This window comes from Coturnix japonica, chromosome 1 (assembly GCF_054131305.1).
Source record: "Coturnix japonica strain WE chromosome 1, WE-NBRP24, whole genome shotgun sequence".
Classification (NCBI taxonomy): Eukaryota; Metazoa; Chordata; class Aves; order Galliformes; family Phasianidae; genus Coturnix; species Coturnix japonica.
Window position 1 is genome coordinate 50269887 of NC_140663.1, and position 22502 is coordinate 50292388.

The 22502-nt window shown below is 41.5% G+C and overlaps 1 protein-coding gene across 4 annotated transcripts in view; it reads right to left on the bottom strand.

The window, feature by feature from the left end:
- Window positions 1-372: 372 nt before the first annotated feature.
- The window catches only part of LARGE1 (LARGE xylosyl- and glucuronyltransferase 1), a 278743-nt gene continuing 256613 nt past the window's right edge, over window positions 373-22502 (bottom strand). For all 4 annotated transcript variants that reach the window (XM_015863617.3, XM_085539589.1, XM_085539582.1 and 1 more), the window contains 3 exons: window positions 20692-20838; window positions 15384-15579; window positions 373-10967 (listed from right to left, as the gene is read on the bottom strand). In XM_015863617.3, the coding sequence (XP_015719103.2) occupies window positions 10770-10967; window positions 15384-15579; window positions 20692-20838 (541 nt within the window). In that variant the 3' untranslated portion in view covers window positions 373-10769. The remainder of the gene's footprint in view (window positions 10968-15383; window positions 15580-20691; window positions 20839-22502) is intronic.

Consider the following 22502-nt stretch of genomic DNA (forward strand, 5'->3'; position numbering starts at 1 on the left):
GAAGTGAACAACTTCTCCCATATGCCGAAGTCTTTGATTACTTTGATTACCAAAGTCTTATCTTTGATTCCTGCCAACAGCCAGCAGGTCAAGCTCAAGAAAAGCAGATAACCCTGGGATTAACGCGGAGCAGATAAGGACTCACCTGTCTTCAGCTGGAACAGCCTTGTGCTAATGCGTCTGATTGAACCACAGTTGGAGGCATAAACCAGATTAAAGGCAATGATAAAGTGAATTAAAAGTAATAAAAGGCTCAGAGATGAAAAGTGAACAATCCACAACCTTTCTGCTTTTCTGCTTTCTGTTTCCATCAGAAGAAACAACAGCTCCTGAAACCAGCACATGTTGAGTCAGACACCGGGAAGGAATGGAGAGGATTATTTCACAATTTTATTGCACAACTGAAAATTAACCTTTTCCTTTTTTTCTCTTTTTTCTTTTTTTCTTTTTAATATATTTACAAGCCATTGATTTTGCACACACAATCTAAACAGCACTTTCCTCGATAGAATTGTCACCTAGAAAACTTACACATGGACTGAAGCAAACATGTCAGCTAAGAGGTCTGCGTTGAAGGCAAGTTGCCTCCGTGTAAACCTGGGGGTAGATGGGGCAGCAGAAGGAAAAAAAATATGCATTTTTTATTTTTCTTTTTTTCTTTCCTGAAATGTTATTCAAGGACCTTTCCCCAACCTGGGAGGGAAACAAAAGGTTTTGCTATTAGTTCAAGCAGAGGTCTAGGTAGTCAGGTAATGCACTGACAGGGTGGTGATGTGAAGATACAAACCCCTCCAGCTCAAGCCTTGCTAGCAAGTGACAAGCTTTGTTTTGTGCATAGTTCACCTTAAAGGTCACAACGGCCCGATTTTCCCCTGGAGAATGTAAAATTACCTTGGTCATGATGGACCAGGAGTGAGGTTTGATCCTTAGGAAGAAACACAGAGGGAAGGGAGAATTTCTTTTTCTTCTCTCCTATGGATTCCCTACTTGTACTTTAGGAAAAGTGCAGGCAGACACCAGCCAGCAGCAGTTACACAGCAGCAATACAGTGCAACAGACACTGCACAACCAGACCACGGGTGATATTTTAATCGTCATTATGAAGCTTGCAGCTTTGTGCTGAAAATGAGTATTTTCCTGGCTGTTAGCATGAGGTGCCTGTCACAATGTGTATCACAGTCTCTGGAGTCCACACATCACCCTCCTCCCAAGACTGATCCTCCCACACGTTTTCCATCACTTAGATTGTTGTTTTCAAGATTGTCAGTTAATACTGAGTTTACAGCCTTGTAGCACTTACTGCTCAGTTTCCAGGGTATTTTGACACCTGCAATCTTAGATGAGGAGGTGGCAGCTCTAAAACTGGAGTTCACTGGCCCAGATTTGTGCCATGTTGCTTCAGGCAGGTGCATGCCTGAGAGACCCGCATGGGGAACCATCAGCACTGAAGCCTTTTCTGCTCGTCAAAGAATCACAGAATAATTAAGGTTGGAAAAAACCTCTAAGATCACCTGGTCCAACCATCAGCCCATCCCCACTATGCCCACTGACCATCTCCCTCAGTGCCACATCCACATGGTTCTGGAACACCTCCAGGGATGGCAAATCAGTGAGCAGAGGAGTGATTTAATGCTTAGGCAAGTATAAAAGTTCTCTGGAAAAGTCCTGGTCATTCCATCAATTACCAAAGGAAACAAAGGGGACAGCTCCAACATCCCAGCTCTCAGACAGCTGCCAAGTTGTTCTATGGGATGAATCCGGGCCTGAAGGCTTCCTGCTGGACACCCAAAAGCATGGGATTCTGGACTTACAAGATATTTAGATCATTTCAGTGCTGCCTTTATTCAGGTTCTGTGATGTTTTCTGGTGTAGGGTGGAGAAACAGAGCAAATTGTACCAATGTGACCTATAGTGAAATTGGAAGGAAAAGGAATGTTTGTAGAATTATGATGTATGTGATTTTTTCCATTGCAAAATAAGCTGCTGGGAGATGGCTCTGTGAAAAGCAATTCCACTGTGTAGGAAAAGCAAAATCAAATGACAATTGTCAAACCTTCTAAAGTTTTTGTTTCTTCCAGAGCCACACAGTCACCATTACCATGTTACCCATTGCTACCAAAGTGTGGTTAGGTGCCCTAAGGAACCTGATCTCCTTTTGGCCTTAACTGTATAAAAGTATCTCTGTTCCCTACCCACAGCAGCCCAAGTGTTTGTTTTATTTAAGGGAATTCATGCTGGTTTAAGGGAGCCAACAGTGGAATGATGCTTTTCCCCTATCTAACAGATATAGCTAGATCTCACCTTCATTATAAGTATCTACGCTGTCTTCAAAGTACCTGCCAACACCTTAAAGTTGCGTAAGTGTGGATTTGGAGGTACAGGATATTGAGAATGCAGGACAGGAATGCAGGAAAACTCTACAAACAGGATGTCTGAAGACTTCTGAAATAGACTTCAACAGAATTTGTAGCAAGTTTGCACATTATGGAAACTTGTGCAAACTTCTTGTACATGCTGATGATTTAAACCCAATTGGATAATCCACAGTGACACTTTCAGAACACTTTTCTGGAAGGTATATAGCTTAGGGTATGGGAAAGTTTGAAAGACGTTTATGTATCAAAAAATAATGCAAGACACAGTGATTCCATCCTTGTAGCTACACCTTGCTGCTTCTCCTCTTAGGCTTAGACCTGAAAATTAAAACGGGAAAAAGCTGCAGAGCAAATTCATGTGGAGACCCAAGTGCCATGCTATGGAGTATTGGTAACTGACTTATGCAGGGGGACAGCACAAGCCAGTGGTCTTTCATACCTAGAAGACAACAGAAATGAAACCTTTGATAATACAAAGCAAAGAATAATCCCTGAGGCTACAGAAAGGGCACCTCTATACTAAAGAAGTGATTACATACTTCTCAACAATTCCTATTCTGTGCCCTAGAACATACTGTAATATTTGCAGGTCTGATGCAGGAGACGTATCAGCTTGAGAAAATAAAGTTTGGCAACCTATGTATGAAAATGGAAATGACAGCAACAAAAGTTATAAATTATTTGGATCTTAGGCGGACCCATTTAGGGAGTTACTTTCATTGCATACACTTATTTTGCTATAGTATGTGTGAGGAAGGAGAAGACTGTGTCTGTTTTCCACTTTGATTACAAAGTCTGATGGATATCTTGCACCTATCATGCATCTCCATGAGTATTAATCCTCATGTGTCCATACAGAAAGCATTGTTTTTTTTGGATTGCCTTTGCTGTACTTTGAATAAACGCTAATAGAAGAAAGTAAAAGATGTAAACTATCCATGACCCATAGATAGGATATTAATAATCCGTGGCTGATTTGGCCATATGAATAATTACAGCAATATTCATTAATGCTATGGACAGAAAGCATCATTTCATTCCTGATATGTCTATTCTCTTATCAACACAGCAGAAGCTTACTGCTCAGCTTGAATGCTGAGTCTCAAGCCAGCTGGATTAATTGCTGCTAATATAATTAGTAAGTGCAGGGCAAGATGTTGAGGGAAAATATATACACTTCTAATTTCATTCTCCCCACCCGTACCTAAACTCACGGGGCCTAAGTCACTCCCTGTGAGCACACATCTAAAATGTAGAAAAGCTCCACGAAGTCTATTGGAATAATAAACTTAATTTGTAACTCACTATTGCCCTCTCAAAAAACTCAAAGCAGCCAGCGGTGCTGTCCTCCCTGCTGCTGGTGTTTAGTTCCGACTGGATGAAGAGTTCACAGATCAATCAGCAATGGATGGTTTTTCCTTTCCTCACAGCATCGCTGGAGAGCGCTGCTGGAACAACAGATCCACAGGCAGATCAAAAGACAAAACTCTACAAACCTCGTGAAAGCCAGCTTTGCCCAAACCATAGACCGCAGTGCTGACTTAAGGTGCAGACCATTTTACAAAGGTTGAATAATCAGACTCCTACTGTTACCCAGCTGCTATTATCTTGTTTTTTTGTTGTTTTTTTTTTTAACTTTTCCTTTCCATCAGGAGCAACGTGGGAATACAAAGAATTGAAACAAATTAAATATCTTTTAGCTGAGTTTAATCTCAGTGCAGACTTCCACGAATTTTACAGCCCACAGAATGTACTACAGTTGGACCACAACGACCAGCATTTGGGAAGAAATGCCATGAGTTCAACCCACAAACAATTTTACAAAAAGCCCTTCTGAGAGAGCCCAGAATGCTTTTGCCTCTCTCATTCCTCTGGAAATTTGGCTGCATAAAGTACTCCTCCGAGTTATTTACTCCATCTCTTCTTCTCTGCTTCCCTGACAAACCGTGCCAATAGCCTTCAGTGCTCCCTGAGTGGGAGCAGACACGCTGGGGGCTCAGGCAGAGCTGGGATTCATCACTCTTGCATGCTCAGCTGTTAGCATTCATAGGCTTGGGGCTGAGTGCTGCATGGCTTCCGAGTGTGTAATTTCCATCAGCTCCGTGGGATTCCTCCACGCTAGAAAAGCCCATAGAACAGAACTGCAGGCATTCTGCTCAGAAAGCCTGAGGGCATGGGGGATAATTGATTTTCCTAAATCACAGTTTAAACCTATCTCTCAGGAAAAAAAAAAAAAAAGTTAAAAAAATGTCTGGCTTTGCTCAGAATCAAGGCAGCTCTCATATTATGAAAAGCTCAGTGAGAGCAAAAGTAAAAAGAAGTATCACCCAGATGCTTCACTCCCTGAGTACCATCCACTCTGTGCACAGAATGATAGATGAGTCCTCTAAAATACCCAGCAAATGATCGTGTAGGGACTATGTCCTAATCTGTACGTATCAGAAAACAGAAATAAGTCGTATGAGCCAAGCACTAGTTCCAGCATCAACCGGAATTTTAATTTTCACATACCGTATCTTTTCACATGGCTGATCCTTCAGCCTTAGCAGGAATCTTATAAAATGGTTAATTTAGATAATGTATGTGTCTAAGAAATATTTTGCCATAACACTGAGGAATAGAACTAGCTTGGCTTGAGTTACTTGGTCTAGCGCTTGGAGACCTCTTCTTGAATATATATTGTGAGGGTAGTGTCTACATGTCTGACTGGAGAACTAGCCCCAAGCCAGAACTATTTCTTTTGGATTGAAATCTTGTGTCTCATGGCAATACACCATAGAGCTCAAATGAGGCCTTTGTCACCTGCACAGTGCTTCTCACAAATACATTCTGCAGAAATTTAGGACATTTTGATATGACCTTTTACATCCTGACATTATCAACGAGCTAATTCTCCATTACAGTAACTACTAATATGTCTGGATATATAAATCCATGTGATACACTACGTGAACAAATATTTAGCTGTTTTTCTAATTCCTAGAGTCTTTTTTTCAGCTGAGTGCAATAACTCCACTCTGCAGAGCAAGCAAACTCTAAATTCCCAGTATTTGTAAGAGGAATACATTCCATCCAGCTGACTGTAGAAAAGCTTCTTTTGAAATTCTTGAGGACTTTGTGTCTTGTCTTGGAAATGTATACCCATAGAGGAAAACAAGTTCCTATCAAAGCAAGGTATTTCTAAATCCATATTTGTAAGCCTTTTCTGATTCCTGACTGGCTGTGCACAGCCAGCAGCTTTTTTAAAATTAAATTTATACAGAGAACAAGAATAACACTCTTTAAACATTTAGCAGTTCACCAAAGTGGTTGGCTGCAAACATACAGTCAAAATGTGCATTCTGAATGACTACCATAAAAATTACTTCATTTACCTGTCAATGCTTCTGCACTTTCAGTGCTGAAAGGGAAGGTTATTGACTGTCATGGTCTACAAGTGACTTTGTTTCAGTCTCATTCAGTGGAGTTTCAGAAACTTTGCTGCTTTCTTTTCCTAAATTCAAATTGGTTTTTAGCTAACAAAGATACTTTTTTTGCGCACTCCTACCTTCTAATGTATCAGACCTTGCTGAAATTCATAAATAATGATGCTCACCCTATTTGCTGAGCTTGCTGTGTTCTCCTGTTGCTGCACTCAAACCTGATGAACACCCATACAATGTCTGGCAGAGCAGCACGGAATGTCTTGTGCAATGCCTAAGAGTAATATCTCTGCTGATTTGCCAGGGCTCCCTGCACTATTGGTCATTAATCTTTCTCAGCCAAAAACAGATGGGGCTATTAGGCAGCTTGAAGTAATGGGGGAAACTGGCAAGATACAGAAGGAAATGCATTATCTTCTGGATAGAATTGCATGTAAAAATGAGAACATAAAAAATGTATTTTTCATATTTAATTGGACGATGTACGATTACACCTACCAGAAAATAATGTGCGATGTGTTTTGTGCAGGGCATTCATAAAACTGCTCAGCTGTGCCAGGGCCTTAATTTTCCCCTGCAGAGAGAAAAAGTAGCTACAGTCCTGACAAGGTTTTTTTGTCTTTTTTTCCTAACACAAGGCTTACTTTGCTGCAGTAAGTACTGCAAATAGCACTACAAAGTGCCTCCACTTGTCACAGTATAAGGAAAATGCAGTTTATGATTCACACACAAACCACATGAAACCTACCGGGTAAAAATTCAGTGCTTAAGAACAAACATGAGCATATCCAATTTTCAGTCTAACGAGAGTGGTGGAACTACAGGTATGCTGCTAATTCCTTTGTGTCACTGAGTCCAAGATGATGATTACAAATACAATAAAAATCACACATATTAAGTGGAACCAGATTGCTCATATAGGAAAACAGCAAGGCTGGAAGGAATTACTGAAAGTAGGACTTGGAAAAAAAATATATATCTGTTCGATTCTGAGGACTATTCAGGAAAAACAAAGTCATTTTCAAAAAGTAGATGGGAAATGGCGGATGATCCTTAGCCAGAAAGTGATAGGAGGGAAATTATAGCCAAATATTTTTGGTGTATGCTCTGACAACAGTGAGAAATCATGGAGACATATTAGTGGGTTATAATAAGGCATTAAATACAGGTAAGAGCATTGGCCAAAACTTTAATTGCAAAGCCTGTTACATCAAAGGGAGAAGCATGAAAACAAAAACAGAACTGGGTGCCAGCTAACAGATTATTTGAAACAGTAATTATGTCCAAAACAGAGCAGGAGGTCAGAAGGTGCTGGGAAATAGACAGTTCAGGTTCTGGTGCTGGAAGGGACTTACAGGGCTGAAAAAGACATCAAGAACTTGAGTTTTGGAGTGGAGAGGAAAGGGAAACACAGGACAAGATGTGTCAAGATAAGACCCTCAGTGAGAAGAACACAAGAATTCTGTTGGCTTTTATTTCTGATCCCTTCACTAGGAGAAGGTTAGCATTTAGGAAGCTTGAAGAGGGAATTTCTTCAAAACAAATTCCCCCCTTAAAATCTAATAAGGTGATGTTTCACATTAGATAAAAAAAAAAAAAAAAAGACAGAAACCCACCTTTTTTCTCTTAAAGAAAACATCAGAAGCCCTAAATAAACAGAAAAAAATACTGACAACTCTGAAATCCTCAGATTAAAAGTGGAAGGGGCTCGTAAATTTGGGATTCCCTTACATAAATGAAAGAGAAGGATGAAATGCTAGTAATTCTGAATCAGAGATTTCTGAAGTTATTCAGACCAAACTGGAAATCTTCATAGAGAATGGAAATGAAAACTTCATAAAGATGAAAGGAAGGTATCTAGTAGCTAAGACAGACTTTGAGGAAGGTAAGAGGGAATTTGAAGAGCAATAGGTAGGAAGTTAACACTGAAAATACACATTTGCTCAGTACACCTACAGCAGAAAGCTGGAGAGAACCAGTAGGCCACCTCAAATGGTAAGTACAGGGAACAACTAAAGACAGTAAGGACAATGACAAGAATCTAAACGATTCATTTACATCAGTCTTCACCAGAGATGGTGTCTGAATGGCATCTAAATGAGAGACTCACACTTTTCAAATAACAAAGAGAAGGAGAGGTCATGGATTGAAGACTCAAGAGAGAATAGAGTGGAACAAATCAATAAATCAAAGGCATTAAGTTATCAGGTTTATCTGACATTTCTTGAAGAATCTGGGAGAAATCTGAGAATTAAGTAGCAAAGTTGTTAGCAAATATTTTTATCACAGCAGAAGACTGGTAGACAGTCAGTAGTGTAGCTGAGTTGGGGATTTTTGCTGGCAGTGTTTTGTTCATTCTGTTCAAGGATCCCTGGCAGCTAAAAGACAGGTAAGTAAGCCTAATTTGCTACCAAGTAATTGGCTAAATGTGTTAAAATTACACAAGTCCCATACCTCTCAAACTGGGAAGCACGTAGACAAACATAACATGACAGACAAAAGTCTGAATCAGGTCTATAGGGGAAAAAAAAGAAGACTCTTTAAACCTACTACCAATCTCAGAGTTGGTTTCACCAGCCCACACATCTAAGTCTATCCAGGAGGTCTAAAGATTGCACAGATAAATAGGCAACTAGTAATCTACCACCCAAAAACAATGTTCACGCTGATTGTGCTATACCCAAAATAAGCACAGGTCCATGCTACAGGTTATGGTTTTGCAGGGCAATCTAGTCCATCCTTGGGCAACACTGTTAAGTCAAGGAGAAATACACATCCAGAAATGAATTTTTTTACATTGATATGAAACATAATGGTGGCCACACTGAAAATCTGACAGTAGATTCTGTGTAGGCACAAATGTTCACCCTCCCCTAGGATCAGCTCTTCATACCTTTCTGTACGTTAGATAATCAAAAGGACTGTTCTGCAGGGTTCTTCCCATTCTCAATACACAATGACCTGGACCCTCAATGGTGCATAATATAGGACTTATGGAGCTAAGATTTTACTATTATTATTATTTTTATAAATATATTTTAGCCAGGACTATCTAAGCAGTTGTTTCATTTCTTCCCAGCTCTTCACGGGTTTATATGTAAATCTTTACATAAAGCCATTAAGAACCAAAGAAAAGCGCTTTGGAAAACTAAGTAGTGATGTATTTGTACACAGCCAACACTCCCAGGGGAAAAAGTAGTAATTACACATAGCTTCCCACCCCTTTTTATTTCTTGTCAAAAATGTTGCCTTTTTTGGCTTTTCTCATATATACACAGCATGATGAACTGATATTTGCAGTTTAAATGTCTGGTTTAACTGCATGGTTTCCACTGTAACAGAAAGCTCTCACAAAATGTCAGGTTGGAAATAAAACCAAGCTCTAGAGGGATGAAGCGGGGAGGAAAATAGAAGGTGCAGTGGCTGAAAAACAAAATGGAACAAAGTGAGCATAATGCACTATGGATCCATTTTCCCAGCTCAGGCAGTGGTATTGGTACATGTGGTTGCACAGGGATCTGGGGAAGGGAGAGAGACACATTTCTCACTGAGTCGTTTCTGCTTTCTCTATTAACATTGCAAAAGAAATTACAAATAGCCCTGCAAAGGGTAGTGCATTAAACCTCATCTCCTTATCCAATGTAAACACAACATTAATACTGAAGAATAAAGAAAACTGTAAAAAGTCCAGTGTCTTGTTTTCTGTGTTTTGCTTGTTAGGTTTCCTTTCCACCCTCCAGAATATTCCTGTGTGTATCGAAGTTGTGAACTTGACCAGTCCACATTTAAACAAACACTCACACTCAGATTCCCAACACATTCTTTTCTCCCTCGAATGGGGAATTTATTCCTAACGGTTCTGTTCCTTTTATTTATATACTCCTTTAACGAAGTAGTTCTTAGACCTTGTAGCAGACAGCAGGAGAGCACTCAGGCTGTAAGATGCCATGCTTACACTACCTGTTCAGTGAAGAAGTCCACTTAAAGCCCAATGCCCGACGCCTTCACAGATGGGCATGCACTGAAATAAGTCTACGAATCAACATTCTCCCGCACAAAATGCCTCGTAGGCAAAATCCAACTCTTGCCTAAAAAACATAAGGAGTTACAACCAGGCCCTTTATTTTATGAGACACGCATGAACAAGTCTGCTTGGTGAAAGCAGACCGTTCACTGACAGGTTTTGTTCACTTTCTAGCAGAGCTACTGATCTCCTTTACTGGACCATGAGAACTGAATGTGGCAAAGAAACAAGGGGAACATTTCCTTGGCAAGGAAAGGAACAGCTTTTAGGGCTGGGGAATAGCAGGGCAGGGCTTAGGGGATTTTCCTGACAAAACTTAACTAATTTGAGAATAAAAGACCAACCAATACCATGTACACACCTAAACCAGTAACACGCCTTCTCTGGAGTGCAGTATTATATAAGCATCCCCTTCATCTTCAGGGCTAATTCAGACTTTTGGCTCATCCTGCATTAACAAGGTCATCCATGTTAAGAGGGCCACTGTGAAGGTTCACAGGTGAAAGTTCCCTTTCAGAGTAGTGCAGATTTGAAATTCACAGAACAGCGACCCGAAGATCTTCCTTTAGAGTTAAAAAGTATGTCTCATAATTAAATAACAACATGAAATCCTATATTCTGAAGGTCTTTCTTTGCTCTGCAGTTAAGAGAACAGAGTGCATTCCCAGCTTGTGCCTCATTCCCACCTCCTGTGGTATGGCGGGTGAGTGGCCGGCCCCTCCCACTGACACCTTACAAATGCTAAAGCTGAAAGGCCTGGGATCATTGAGGAAGGGGCTGATGACCGCAGCCTGAAGACATGTCACTTTAAATCCCTACTGTTAGAACTGCCAGGTATGGTATAAAAACAGAAAGTATTTCTCAGTTTGAAGTTTGAAGACTGGGCCCCAAACGTTGACTGGTTCCTCCCTCCGGCATCTCTGTTTCCCGTAAATGGGCTCTGCTGTGCTAGCTGTTGTTCTCTGCCGTGAGATATTTGAGAGCTGCGAAGCCATAGTGACGTGACATGTCCTGCTGGAACTCCTCTTTCAAGGTCTTGAGACAGATGCGGTATTGCTTGTTGGAGCGGAACTTGGTGATGTCGAAGCTGGGGGCATGCGGCATGTGGATCATGTAGGCATTGGGCAGCACCGTGAACTCGTACTCCTGGGGGAGAAAGACATTGGCTGTGAGGGGTAATCCCGAACCCTTCTGCAGAGCCCATACCTCCACAGTCAAGCATATTCCATCATGTGACAGCGCAGCGTAGGCCCCAAAAACAACTAACTCACACAACTATGCCAAATAAACCTTTTTTCAAGTTATACTTTTATTTCTGCCTATGAGACCTACTTTGTCTTTGAAAATATTTTACTCCGCATAAGCCAAATAATAGCAAAACTGTGCTGAAGTCATGCCTGAAGCCATGTCTGCAGCACAGATTTTGCAGTAGTGTGCTTGCAACCAACTGTGAATGCACACAGCGTGAGCCCCAAATATTCATGTAGAAGCCTGCTCTTGTTCTTGTAATTTGTCTCACTTGTGATGCTAGAATAAGCAAGATTTAAAAAGGCATATCCTGTGTTGCTTTGCCTCTATGCTAAGATAATCAGAGCAGCAAAACTATCCCAGACTACTTATAAACCTGAAGTAGTGGGAGAATATGGTATCTTTTATAGGCTGTGTGTGAAGATGGACCTACTAATTCCATATACTTTGAGAAAGTTTTACATAAATCAACTTAGCCTTCACAGAGTCTAATGTATTGTGCTTATTCCTCTATTATTTCACTTATTAATTCTTTTTATTTATACCTGACCAAGTTTTTGACATTTGTTGTTGTTAAAAATGATGTCTCACCTAAGTTGCAGTTACTCCTGTTAGATGTGCTCAATTTTTATAAGTAATATTATTTTTATATATGGTCACTGGGGCAAAACTGGACAAAGAGCACTTCCTAGAAAAGTTGAATAGTAACTACTGTAGGGTGTAGAATAACTGAGTATTAGCTCCCACAAGGCCTGGGCAGGAAATTAATGTGAACCTCAGCACTCTGTAGCTAAGCAAAGTACTCAGACCACTAGGGTTATGCTAGCTATCTTTTTCATGTGAGACCTAAGAAAGCCTGAGTTCACATGAGATGCAAATAACAAGACACTTCAAAATCTTCACAATCACATTTTCTGTTGTCTTCATCCAGTTTTCATCTACAACTGTTGTTGCATTGCATTATTAACCATCTTTGCCTAAGACAGTGGGATAACCATTGAGCTTTTCAGGAGCATTCTGGCTTTAAAAGAAATTGTGCTGAACTTCCCCTGGCTTGCGCATTCCAGTCATTTATAGCTTGAGGAGTCTATGCAGGGACACAGACTATTTATCAGGAAAGACATTCATGGGAGAGAACACACCTGAGCTAATAAGCGCTAGAATTTTCACCTACAGATCTTTCTCCATCAAACAAAATACAACCGACAAAAACTACTGGGTTAAGATGCTACCAAAAACCAGGTGTTTGAGGAACACAGCCCAAAATGAAGGTGCTAAGGCTGCAGTGCTGTCTCAGAGACACTTAGGAAACAGCAGCGTCTGTTGGACATCTAGGTGCAGCTGCAGCTTTGTGGCTGCTCCTTTATCATTAAGGGAGTGTCTGTTCCCTGGTAGGCAATACTAAATCAGCAAATACTTGTGCCAAGTGACAATCTGTCATATATGGGAATGGGCCCCACTGAGCTTGTTAGGGATGACAAGCACAGAGGAAGAGCAAAATAATCTGGTGTTCACAGGCAGAACTCTTTCAGTTGGAAAGAAATTAGAACTAATGGGAAATCAAACACAGAAACAAAGGCTGCCATGATGGAATGAGGAGAGACGATAAACAACAAACTGCGTAATAACTCTGCAGGACCTTAGCATCACGGCCTGAATCTGCAGAGGAAGATAAATCCCCCTCATATAATCTTTTCTGTTGTGCATCTCATTCTGTTTCCATCTCAAGTCTATAATCCTGAAAGTCAGTGACTATTTATGCTCTGCAGTGTAAACTGTTCAGCACAGCAATGTTCCATCCCTGAAAGGCCTTTAGGCACATAAAAGATTCCAAAAAAAAAAAAACACTAGTCTGCTGCTAATGAGCCCCTTTGAAAGATGCTGGGCTGGGATGGAAAATGATGGTTAGAATCTAGTTCCACAGTCACTGGAAGAGCAGGCAAAGGTTTCCTAATTGCCCATCCCTACCACAAGAAAATGCCTGTTGAGAAAGGAAAGCGCTCGTGGGAACCTCTGTCCCTACCTTGCACGTTATAAATGCTTCAGACGGTGACTGTCATTATCTATGTATTTTTACAGCATCCAGCTCAGTGGACATCTGTGTGCCCCTAGAATAATAAAGATTATCTCCATGTTGTGCTGCTTTGAAGGATAGTTAGTGGCAAAGGCCCTTGGTAAGGAGTCTCCCACAGTCCTTCTGACAGACACTGCAGTTGCAGGGAGCTGGGAAATAATTCAATTGAGAAGCTGTTTTGCCTGCTGATACTACAGCCAGCCAAATAGCTGGCAGCAACTCGATCCAATGCTGAAGCCAAAGGAAAGCCTTATTAATGCCTGGTGCAGTGTTCCCCCTTTTCAAGGAAGGAGAGTCACCCTACTTATCCTAATTCCTTCCTCCTACCTTAAGGAGCAGCCAATGGAAGGAGACAGAATTCAGGAGATGGATCATAACACGCAGCAGCAGGAGTGGCTGGGAGATCAAAGCTCCCTGAAGAAAAAGCCTAAATAAGCCCCAGCTAGGGACACATCTGAATTTATTGCAAGGAAAACAGAACAATCGTGTAGTGCAGCATATTTTGGGCTAGCCCAGGGAATTTGGTATTTCTAGCTGCCACGGGGGAAAGTAGTATGTCTCCTCCAGGGTGAATTTGTGGAAAAACAGGCCAATACCTTTGTCATTACAGATGAAAGCAAAACTTCTTTTCAATGTGTTTTTAAGGCTGAAAGAGTGAGAAAAAGAATTCCCCAACTTAATTCTGTCCCAGTGGCCATTTAAAATACCTGCACTATGATCAACTTTGAAAAATGTTCCAATTTCTTACATTTGAGTCTGTATGCTAAGCAAATGTCTCTGAACAAGAGTTAAATCACAAGTGCCAAATGAGAGCTGCCAGTGGGAATGCAAGCCTTGATACTCAGATTAACAAAAAATAAATCATCACACTGACATTCTCCACAACTGATAGTTAATTGATTACTGTTTGGAAACTGCACAGGAAAATTAAACTGCGATGGCAGAGCAATTATTATTAATGATAACATAACAAGCAATATCTTTTATGTAGTCTGTAGCCATTTTTTTTTTTCTCAGCATAAGTAGGCAAGGACTTGTTGTGAATGCCCTTTTGCAAACACGGGGCAAATAGCATGCAGCCCAAAGTGATCATGTAGTTTTGCAACAGAAGTAGAAAGTACTACCCACATACTTGCTTGCACTGTATCCTGCACCCCAAAGACACAATCTCCCAGTAACTTGCTGTATGTCTTGTGCTGCTCTGCTTCATGTAAGAACAGGGCACAGAAGCCATATCTCAGGTGCATGATGTCACAGCAGAAGTTAGCAAAGTGGAATATAGCTGGCCAAAAGTGTGGTTTTTTAGTTAACATGAAATGCTACTAGCTCAAAACCTGGAACTGAAAACAAACTTCAAACAAACAAACAAACAAAACCCACCTAATAAATGGAAACGCTGTGATCCAGACCCTGCTGTTTAACACACTGGTTAGTTTCACATCCAAGAACAACAGGGAAGCGCAAACTGCCATTTCATGGAGATCTCCTGTGGAGCCATAACCACTGCCAGCCTAAAAATCTGGGACTGTGGCAGGGACTTTGGCAGCTCTGAGAGCTCTGGTGACAGTCTGGGGCTTTCGAGGTTTCTCTGCATCCTTATTCTTATGTATTCTGCCTGGAAGCACCAGCCCAAGCCAGAGATCCAAGAGGCAAGTAGCCCTCGGATCAAATTCCTTGATCCTCTAGAGTGTGTCACATAGTCAGAGTCCCCAGAAATGTGAAGTCCTTGACTTTGTAGATATGTGCTGTAAATCCAGGCCAGAAATTGAAGGTCCTTGCCTTGGATTCAATTTAGGATTGCCTTCTGAATTCTTAGCAGCTGGGACTCATCAACCTCTATTTAACTGAGAAGCTTCCAGTCAGGTCTACAGATTCCACAGTAGGTGTTGGGTCTAGTAGCAAGTGCTGGGCAGAAGGCATCATGCTACTTGAATACAACAGCTTATGCAGCACTGTCAAATGAACTAAGGAATCACAGAATGGCTTAGGTTGGAAGGGACCATAGAGAACATCCAGTTCCAATATCCCTGCCACGGACATGGTTGCCACCTACTAGATGTGGAAATTCTCTTTAACGCTCGACAAGTATTGAACTGTGCATTCCCCGCTCAAAAAGTCCTCACTAAGCAGTTAATGATGCCAGATGAGCACTTCAGCAGTGCAGAAGGTGGATGTCATTTAACAACCCTGCTGCCCACCCTCAGTACCCTGAATGAGTTATGCAGGCATCATCTCCTCACCTGTGCATCCAACTCCATGATGTGAGCTACTTTGTTCCAGCCAAATCCAACAAACCGTCTGTCATACTCTGGGCAGTCCTTCCTCACAACAACGTATGGCTCGAAGTCTGCTTCCCACTCCACGCGGTAGGGGGTGGTGGCTGTTCGCCATTTGGCAAAGTTGGTTGGCGCATGCCCTTTTGTCCAGACGTGATACCTTAAGCAGACATAAATGGCATGAATGGGGGGAAGCAATTAAATAGGATGCATCTTGGCGAGGCTACAAAATATTACTTGTTAGATAAAAGGCTCAAAAATAAGGGCATTAGCTTACAGTTCACATCGTCATTTTCAGGACATATCTGAGGCAATTTCCAGGACTATTTCCAGCATACTTCCCACAGCCTCGATGTGCTCAATGCTTAAACACATCTAGCTGGTGAAGGGTAGTGTGAAAACACTATCTAATGCTCATGTGAGAAACAATTACAAAATACACAGACAGTTCATCTACACTGCAAAGTGCTGCTTCTTGTTCCTAGCAACCAAGTGGTGGTATCAGAGCTCTAAAATCAGTGTGAAATCCTGCAGCTCTCTTAAGGCCTTGAAAATGAGCTATTTCTATACCACAGTGACATTCACGATCTGCTTTATATGTAATTTTATAATTTGTATGAGAGACACCTGCAGCTCCGGATAGATGTTCTGTTTTATTAATTACTGTTATTTCTATGGTAGGAGGCAAAAAGCATAATTAAATTAATAAGTAAAATACCACATAAGAGCTTTCTGCTGCACTTTCTGTATTGCAGGGAGTGCCAATGTGATCCCAAGTAAGGTAATCAATTTGATTTACAGAAAAAGATCCTTTTATACTTCATTAACTTTGTTTAGGGCGCAGCAAGTTCCTTCCAAGCACAGCTTGAATCCACCCCATTAGTCCCAGGGTCAATGATTCTCTCGCCCACTTACTTTTCTTACACCTTTCCAAAAATCAATGAGACAGGCTCTTTCTACAGACTCATAGATTAAATAATGAAACAAAGGCATAGCAGGCCATCTGTATTACAGTGTTCCGAGATGTGTAACAGAAGGGGCAAAACAAACATCCTGCCAGTTTGTAATACAGGGTACATGAAATTCACAAGGATGACTCATGTGCTCAAAGTGTAGAGATTTAAGCTTTAACTATTTGCAGAATTGGGACCTGAGGCAATGGCTCAAGCTAGAAATTCTCACAATGTTGCAAGCCATTGCTAAAAACAGAGAGATGGAATCAAAACCTAAGAATTGCCACCTTGGCTGTGTTCATATGGCTTACCACTGCACTAACAGAGAAGTGCTCAGCTTCACTGACTCCTTCTTCAGGGGCAGAGCAGGAGGATGGAATTACTAGGACAGCAATGGTGTCCCAAGGAACTTATGGTCCTCTGAAGGCTGTATTTCTAACTTACACACAGATTGCATCACTTTCAGCTATCTGCCTTGAGGATCAGGAAAGAAAGCTCTTCTGTATTAAAAATAAAAAAAACAGCAACAACTGACAGTGAATTAATTAACCAGAGGTTATTAGAAAACAGTGCCAGACTTTAAAAGAAGCTTACAGTCTGTAATGGCCTTCAGAACCATCTCCAAAAAACCCATTCCTTCACTTGGCTCTTTCAGGAAATAACATTGTAACCTATGCAGCCACTAATGGGCAGCTATCTAGGCTGGAAAAAAACGCAATCATAATGCAGAGCTTAAAATGATATGGAATTGTGGAAGATGCTGTATCTTCTAACATCTTACCTCTGGCATTTTGAAATTAATTATGATGATAATAATAATGACTACTAAACACTCACAAAGTGATTTGGATCTTCAAAGCCTCATGCAAACTTTGGTTAATTGAGAGATTCCTGCAGAGAGTCAGGCAAATGCTGTTGTTCTTCTAGTAAAGCTCTCTCGCTGATTAACACAGTGGGGGGAACAGGACACTAACCACAAAAACATCACTTACTTTTGCCCCTTTCTGGGGATAGTAATATAAGCATTCACATTAGCTAAGGTATAACCTCTGTGAGAGGAGAGAGTGGAACAGCGGGAAAACTAAAATTGCAGGGAACAGACAATGAAGAGAAAATAGGGAAGTGAGATTGGAAAAACAAAAGAAAACAAAAAGAAAGGAACAGACCAAACCATAACAGAGAAAATAATATCAGAGATCTACTTGCCTCTTCAGAGCAACTGACGTGTATGGAAGGAAAGAGGCTGACAAAGAAGAGGCGGAGGTTGATCCTGACAAACCTGATTTCATTTGTGACAAGGTGACCCACTTAGTGGGTGAGGGTAAGGCTATCGATGTGGTCTACGTGGACTTCAGTAAAGCCAGTGACACTGTCCCCCACAACATCCTTGTGATGGAGCTGGCTGCCCATGGTCTGGATGGGTGTACACTCCACTGGATGAAACACTGGCTGGATGGCCAGGTCCAAAGGGCTGTGGTCAATGGAGTTAAATCCAGTTGGCAGCCAGTCATGAGTGGCATCCCCCAGGGCTCAGTACTGCAGCTGCTTCTATTTAACATCTTTATTAACCATCTTGATTAGGGGATTGAGTGCACCCTCAGTAAGCTTGCAGACGACACCAAGCTGGGAGTGTTGATTTGCCAGAGAGGAGAAAGGCACTACAGAGGGATCTGGATAGGCTGTATCTATGGGCCAAGGTTAACTGCATGAGTTTCAATAGGGCCAAGTGTCAGGTCCTGCATTTTGGTCACAACAACCCCAGGCAACCTTACAGGCTTGGGGAGGAGTGGCTGGAAAGCTGCCTAGTGGAAAGGGACCTTGATGTACTGATGGCCAGCAGTGTGCCCAGGTGACCAAGAAGGCCAGTGCATCCTGGCTTGTATCAGGAATTGTGTGGTGAGAAGGACTAGGAAAGTCATCCTGCCCCTGTACTCAGAATTGGTGAGGCTTCACCTTCCTGTATTTGAAGGGAGCTTATAAGTAGCAGGGAGACTGACTTTTTAGGACAGGATAAGGGGATAAGGATTTAAATAAAAGAAGGGATACCTAAGTTAGATATCAGGAAGAAATTCTTTATGCAGAGGGTGGTGAGGCACTGGCACAGGCTGACCAGAGATGGTGGATGCAATCAATTGTTGTAGGTTATGCTTTCTCAATGTGATGCACCTCCTACCAGCTGTGGCTTTCCTTGAGCCTGGAAGCTGTTAGGCGGTACACTTGTGGTTCATCAGCTCCCACCCAACAACAAGGCAGGCACATCCTTGTGAGGCATAGTCACTGCCAGCACCTGCACACAAAACCAGCAATCCACGACAAAGCAGCCCACTGCTGCAGAGGGTTTCCACCCAGCACACCCAGTCATCCACTGATGCTCACATCTTCCTTTTTCTTTTGGTGCTGACTGGGGGATGTAATTGAGAGCTGTCTTGTATTTCTTAGCTGCCCAGAGGTAGAAAAGGTCACCATTTGGAAAAGAGGTGACAAAAGCAATTTCAGCCAAGGAAAGATCGTAATCTATAGTATGGTGTGAGGGACTGGGATGCTGCAGGCACTCTCAGCAATCACTGTCACAGCAGTCCTCCCCAGCTCCCTCCCACCTGCTCAGCCTTGAATTGCAGCATTATTAAAGCACCTTGAAGGTGGATGTGGAAATTCTCAGTCCAGATCACAGCTGCTTTATGGCTGTTGATAGATTTCAGCAAAAGTATACTAGGGAAGCATCTGTAAAATGTGTCCTACATTAATATGTAAACCAGCTACAGAACTCACGTCCTTCACTTCTTATTAAACCTTGTCCTGTCAAAACTCCCACTAATGTTAAAGAAATTTTTGTGTGAGACTTGAGAAAGGACCTGCAAATCTGGCTGCGTATCTAGCATGCCAACATGCTGTACAGCTTGACAATGAAATCTGTAGTGGAAGACCACTGCTGCACAGGCTGAAAATTTGGCTGCTGGTGGAATGTAGCAACTGTAAATCCTGAGAATGTTACTTTCCACTGGAAGGAATTTTTCTTTCAATTACAGGAGAAACAAAATTTTCTGTCAACAAATATACTGTCATTTTGCATATCTTCTAATGTTAAAGAGCCATAGGAGAGAGAAAAATGCTTCATTTGTCATTACCCTCATGTAATTTTCAAGGGAGAGTCATGACTCCCTAATATCTCAGTCATCTTGAGCTTCTATTTCAAATCACTTGTAGATGGAGGGTCCGAATTGGGTGTTCCAGGCTCACACAGGCTGTTTGCTCTAACATCTGCATAAAGCAACATGAAAGAAGGGTGGCTGCTGCAATGAGAGATGTGCATAATGCAATGAATGGAAGAACTGCAAGGAACGCTCTAAGGTAAGGAAAGGATGGGAGAGGTGATAAAGAGCTTTGCTGGCCATGGATAATACTTAGTGTTTTCATAGTTCTTATCTCTAGATCTTGAAATACTGTGTAAAGGAGAGGTGAACATTGTTACCTGCATTTCAGAGACAGAGAACAAAGATGTAAGAAAGAGAACTGATTCATGTATCACCTCTCAGCGGGGCAGTAGTGGAGCTGGGACAAGAACACAGGTTTGCTAAGCCCCCTCTCTGTGCAGTATCTTAAGGCCATATTGTACTCTTGCCATCACTATGATCCTTTACAATTGTCTGCTAATCAGACCTTACCACACACCCATGAGACAGTTAACCCCTGGTAGCTGTATTTTAAAACTGAAGAGTCTGGCAGATAATAGAAGTGAGTTGTTCACAGCCACAAAAGGAGTCTGTTTCGGAGAGGAAGTCCAAATTTAGATTTCTTCACTTCTCAACTCTAGTCAAAGTTGACTTTTACCTCCGCATTGTGAAACTACAGCTATTTAAGCAGCTATTTCATACTTCATAAGAGCACATGGCAAGCCTGTATTTGTTTTTCCAATCAGTCAGTGAGGAAGTGAACCGATGAGCAGAGAGAAATTATTTTTGGTCACATGAGGGACACTGCTATCCAGATAGTATTTGGCAGCCAAGAAGCAAATTACATGCACATGAGTGTACTGGTTGCGCCTGATTTCATAGAGCAATAAAAAATGATGAAAATAAAACAAATTCAATTTAACATCTTTCAGTAGAGGAGTATAATACTAGATAAAATGCTGAGCTTACAGATGGAATATGTCCACATACGGCTGTTCAACGCTCCTCTATGGAAAGGGAAAAAAATCCAATATGTTTCTTAATGTAGCTAGATAGCTGACAGAAAAAAGAAAAACCAAATATTCACAGAACATGCAAAGAATCTTTAGAGGTAATGAACAAAGATTCAATGATAGTGTTTTCCATTACCTGAATGTGAAGAGGGTTCCCATGTCCAACATAGATAGCAGCTCTGCTTTTGACTTAGGGAAGGAGAGGCGGTAGCGTAGGGTCTCAAAAGCAGGTATGATCAGAGCTTTCTTGGTGTTAGCCAGGTCTAGCTGGGTGACTGACTTCCTAGCAAAGAGAAACAACAAATACAAGCAGGAAAACGTTAAACTGAGAAAATTATTTGGCATTTCAAAATAAAGAGAACAGGCAGTTTGATACTGCAAATGTTCTTTACTATGAGTACACTGTTTGTTCCTCTCCTATGGAAAAGATATCTGCTCTCAAGAATACTGGTTGCCATAAAGGTCAGTCTTTGTTCTACTCAAGCCAGAAGGACATGGTAAATCAGCAGAAGTGTTTGTTGATGATTGTTCATTGTGTTCTCCTACAAAGAACAGTTGAGAGAGTTGGGTTTGTTTATTGTGGGGAAGAAAAGGTCCTGGAGAGACTTCACTGAGACCTTCTGATACTTGAAGGGAGCTTGTTAAAAGGAGGGAAGTTGATTTTATACATAGTCTGATAACAAGAGGACAAGGAGCAATGGCTTTAGACTAAAGGAGGATAAGTTTAGGTTAAATGTTAGGAGTTTGTTACTGAGAAAGCAGTCAGGTACTGGCACAAGCTGCCCAGAGAGGCTGTGGGTGCCCCATCCCTGGAGGCATTCAAGGTCATGTTGGATGGGGCTCAGGGAAACCTGATCTAGTGGCTGGCAATCCATGGGCAACCCCACAGCAGGGGATTTGGAACTGGGTGGGCTTAGATTGGTCCCCTCCACTCTAAGCCATTCTATCACGATGCCCAAGACTGTGTTGAGCTCAAAGCTCATTTGAGCTATGAGAAGTGTTTTGCATTGGGTGCTCTGAGATGCATCACTTTCTGCGTTCTTTTCCTTCAAATTGTGAAGTGTGGAGACTGTTTCAGTGGGTGTACACACACGTGCACACACACACGCATACTGCATTTTGTACAAAAGAGGCCTTTGGACTATTGCAGCAGGAGAGCAACATTTTGGCAAACATACACACAGCCTGCCAGAGGTATTCCATCAATTCTTCCCTAACAAACTAAAGCCTAAAGAAGAAGAAAGATAAGTTACTTTTCTATTCCCCAACTGAATCTTAGCATGCTTGTCTTTAGAAATAACTCTGTCTCGATTTTCCTTTCATTATCTTTATATTTCATAAGAGAAATATGCTTCTCTTTTCCTGTCATAGTCAGTTCCTCTTAACAGGATTCACTGTCCTGACTTTTATGTTACTGCAACAAGCAATCAAGGACAATGTTGACAAGCAAGAAATTCTCTACAGCCTTACAAGATGAAAGAATTTGGATCACTGTCATAATACCAGGAAAACCAAACAAAACAATTTCCTAGGCCCAGAATACCTAGAATTTATTTCTACTGCCATCAGATAAAAAGGAAAAGAGATGGGCTATTTAATAAAATCTGAATTTTAGAGAATTCATACTGCCCTATGGGTCTGTTCTATAAAAAGAAATCTGTTCTGAGAGCCCTACTGTACAGTTTGCATTGTTTAAAGAATCTCTGCCACATTCCACTGAACTTTTCATAACTGAAGGATTTTAACAATGTCTTATCATAACTTTTCTTTACTTTCCTCACTGCCTTCTCCCTTACCATCACTAATGGCTAAGATACCTGCATGTAAATAGATGACTCCTTCACAATCAGCCTCCATGACCTTCCAGAATCACTGAGCAGTGCCAGCACCTGGTCTTTATGATGCTTTTAATGTTTCTTCCCCTTCACACCTTCTCTGCAAGCAGGG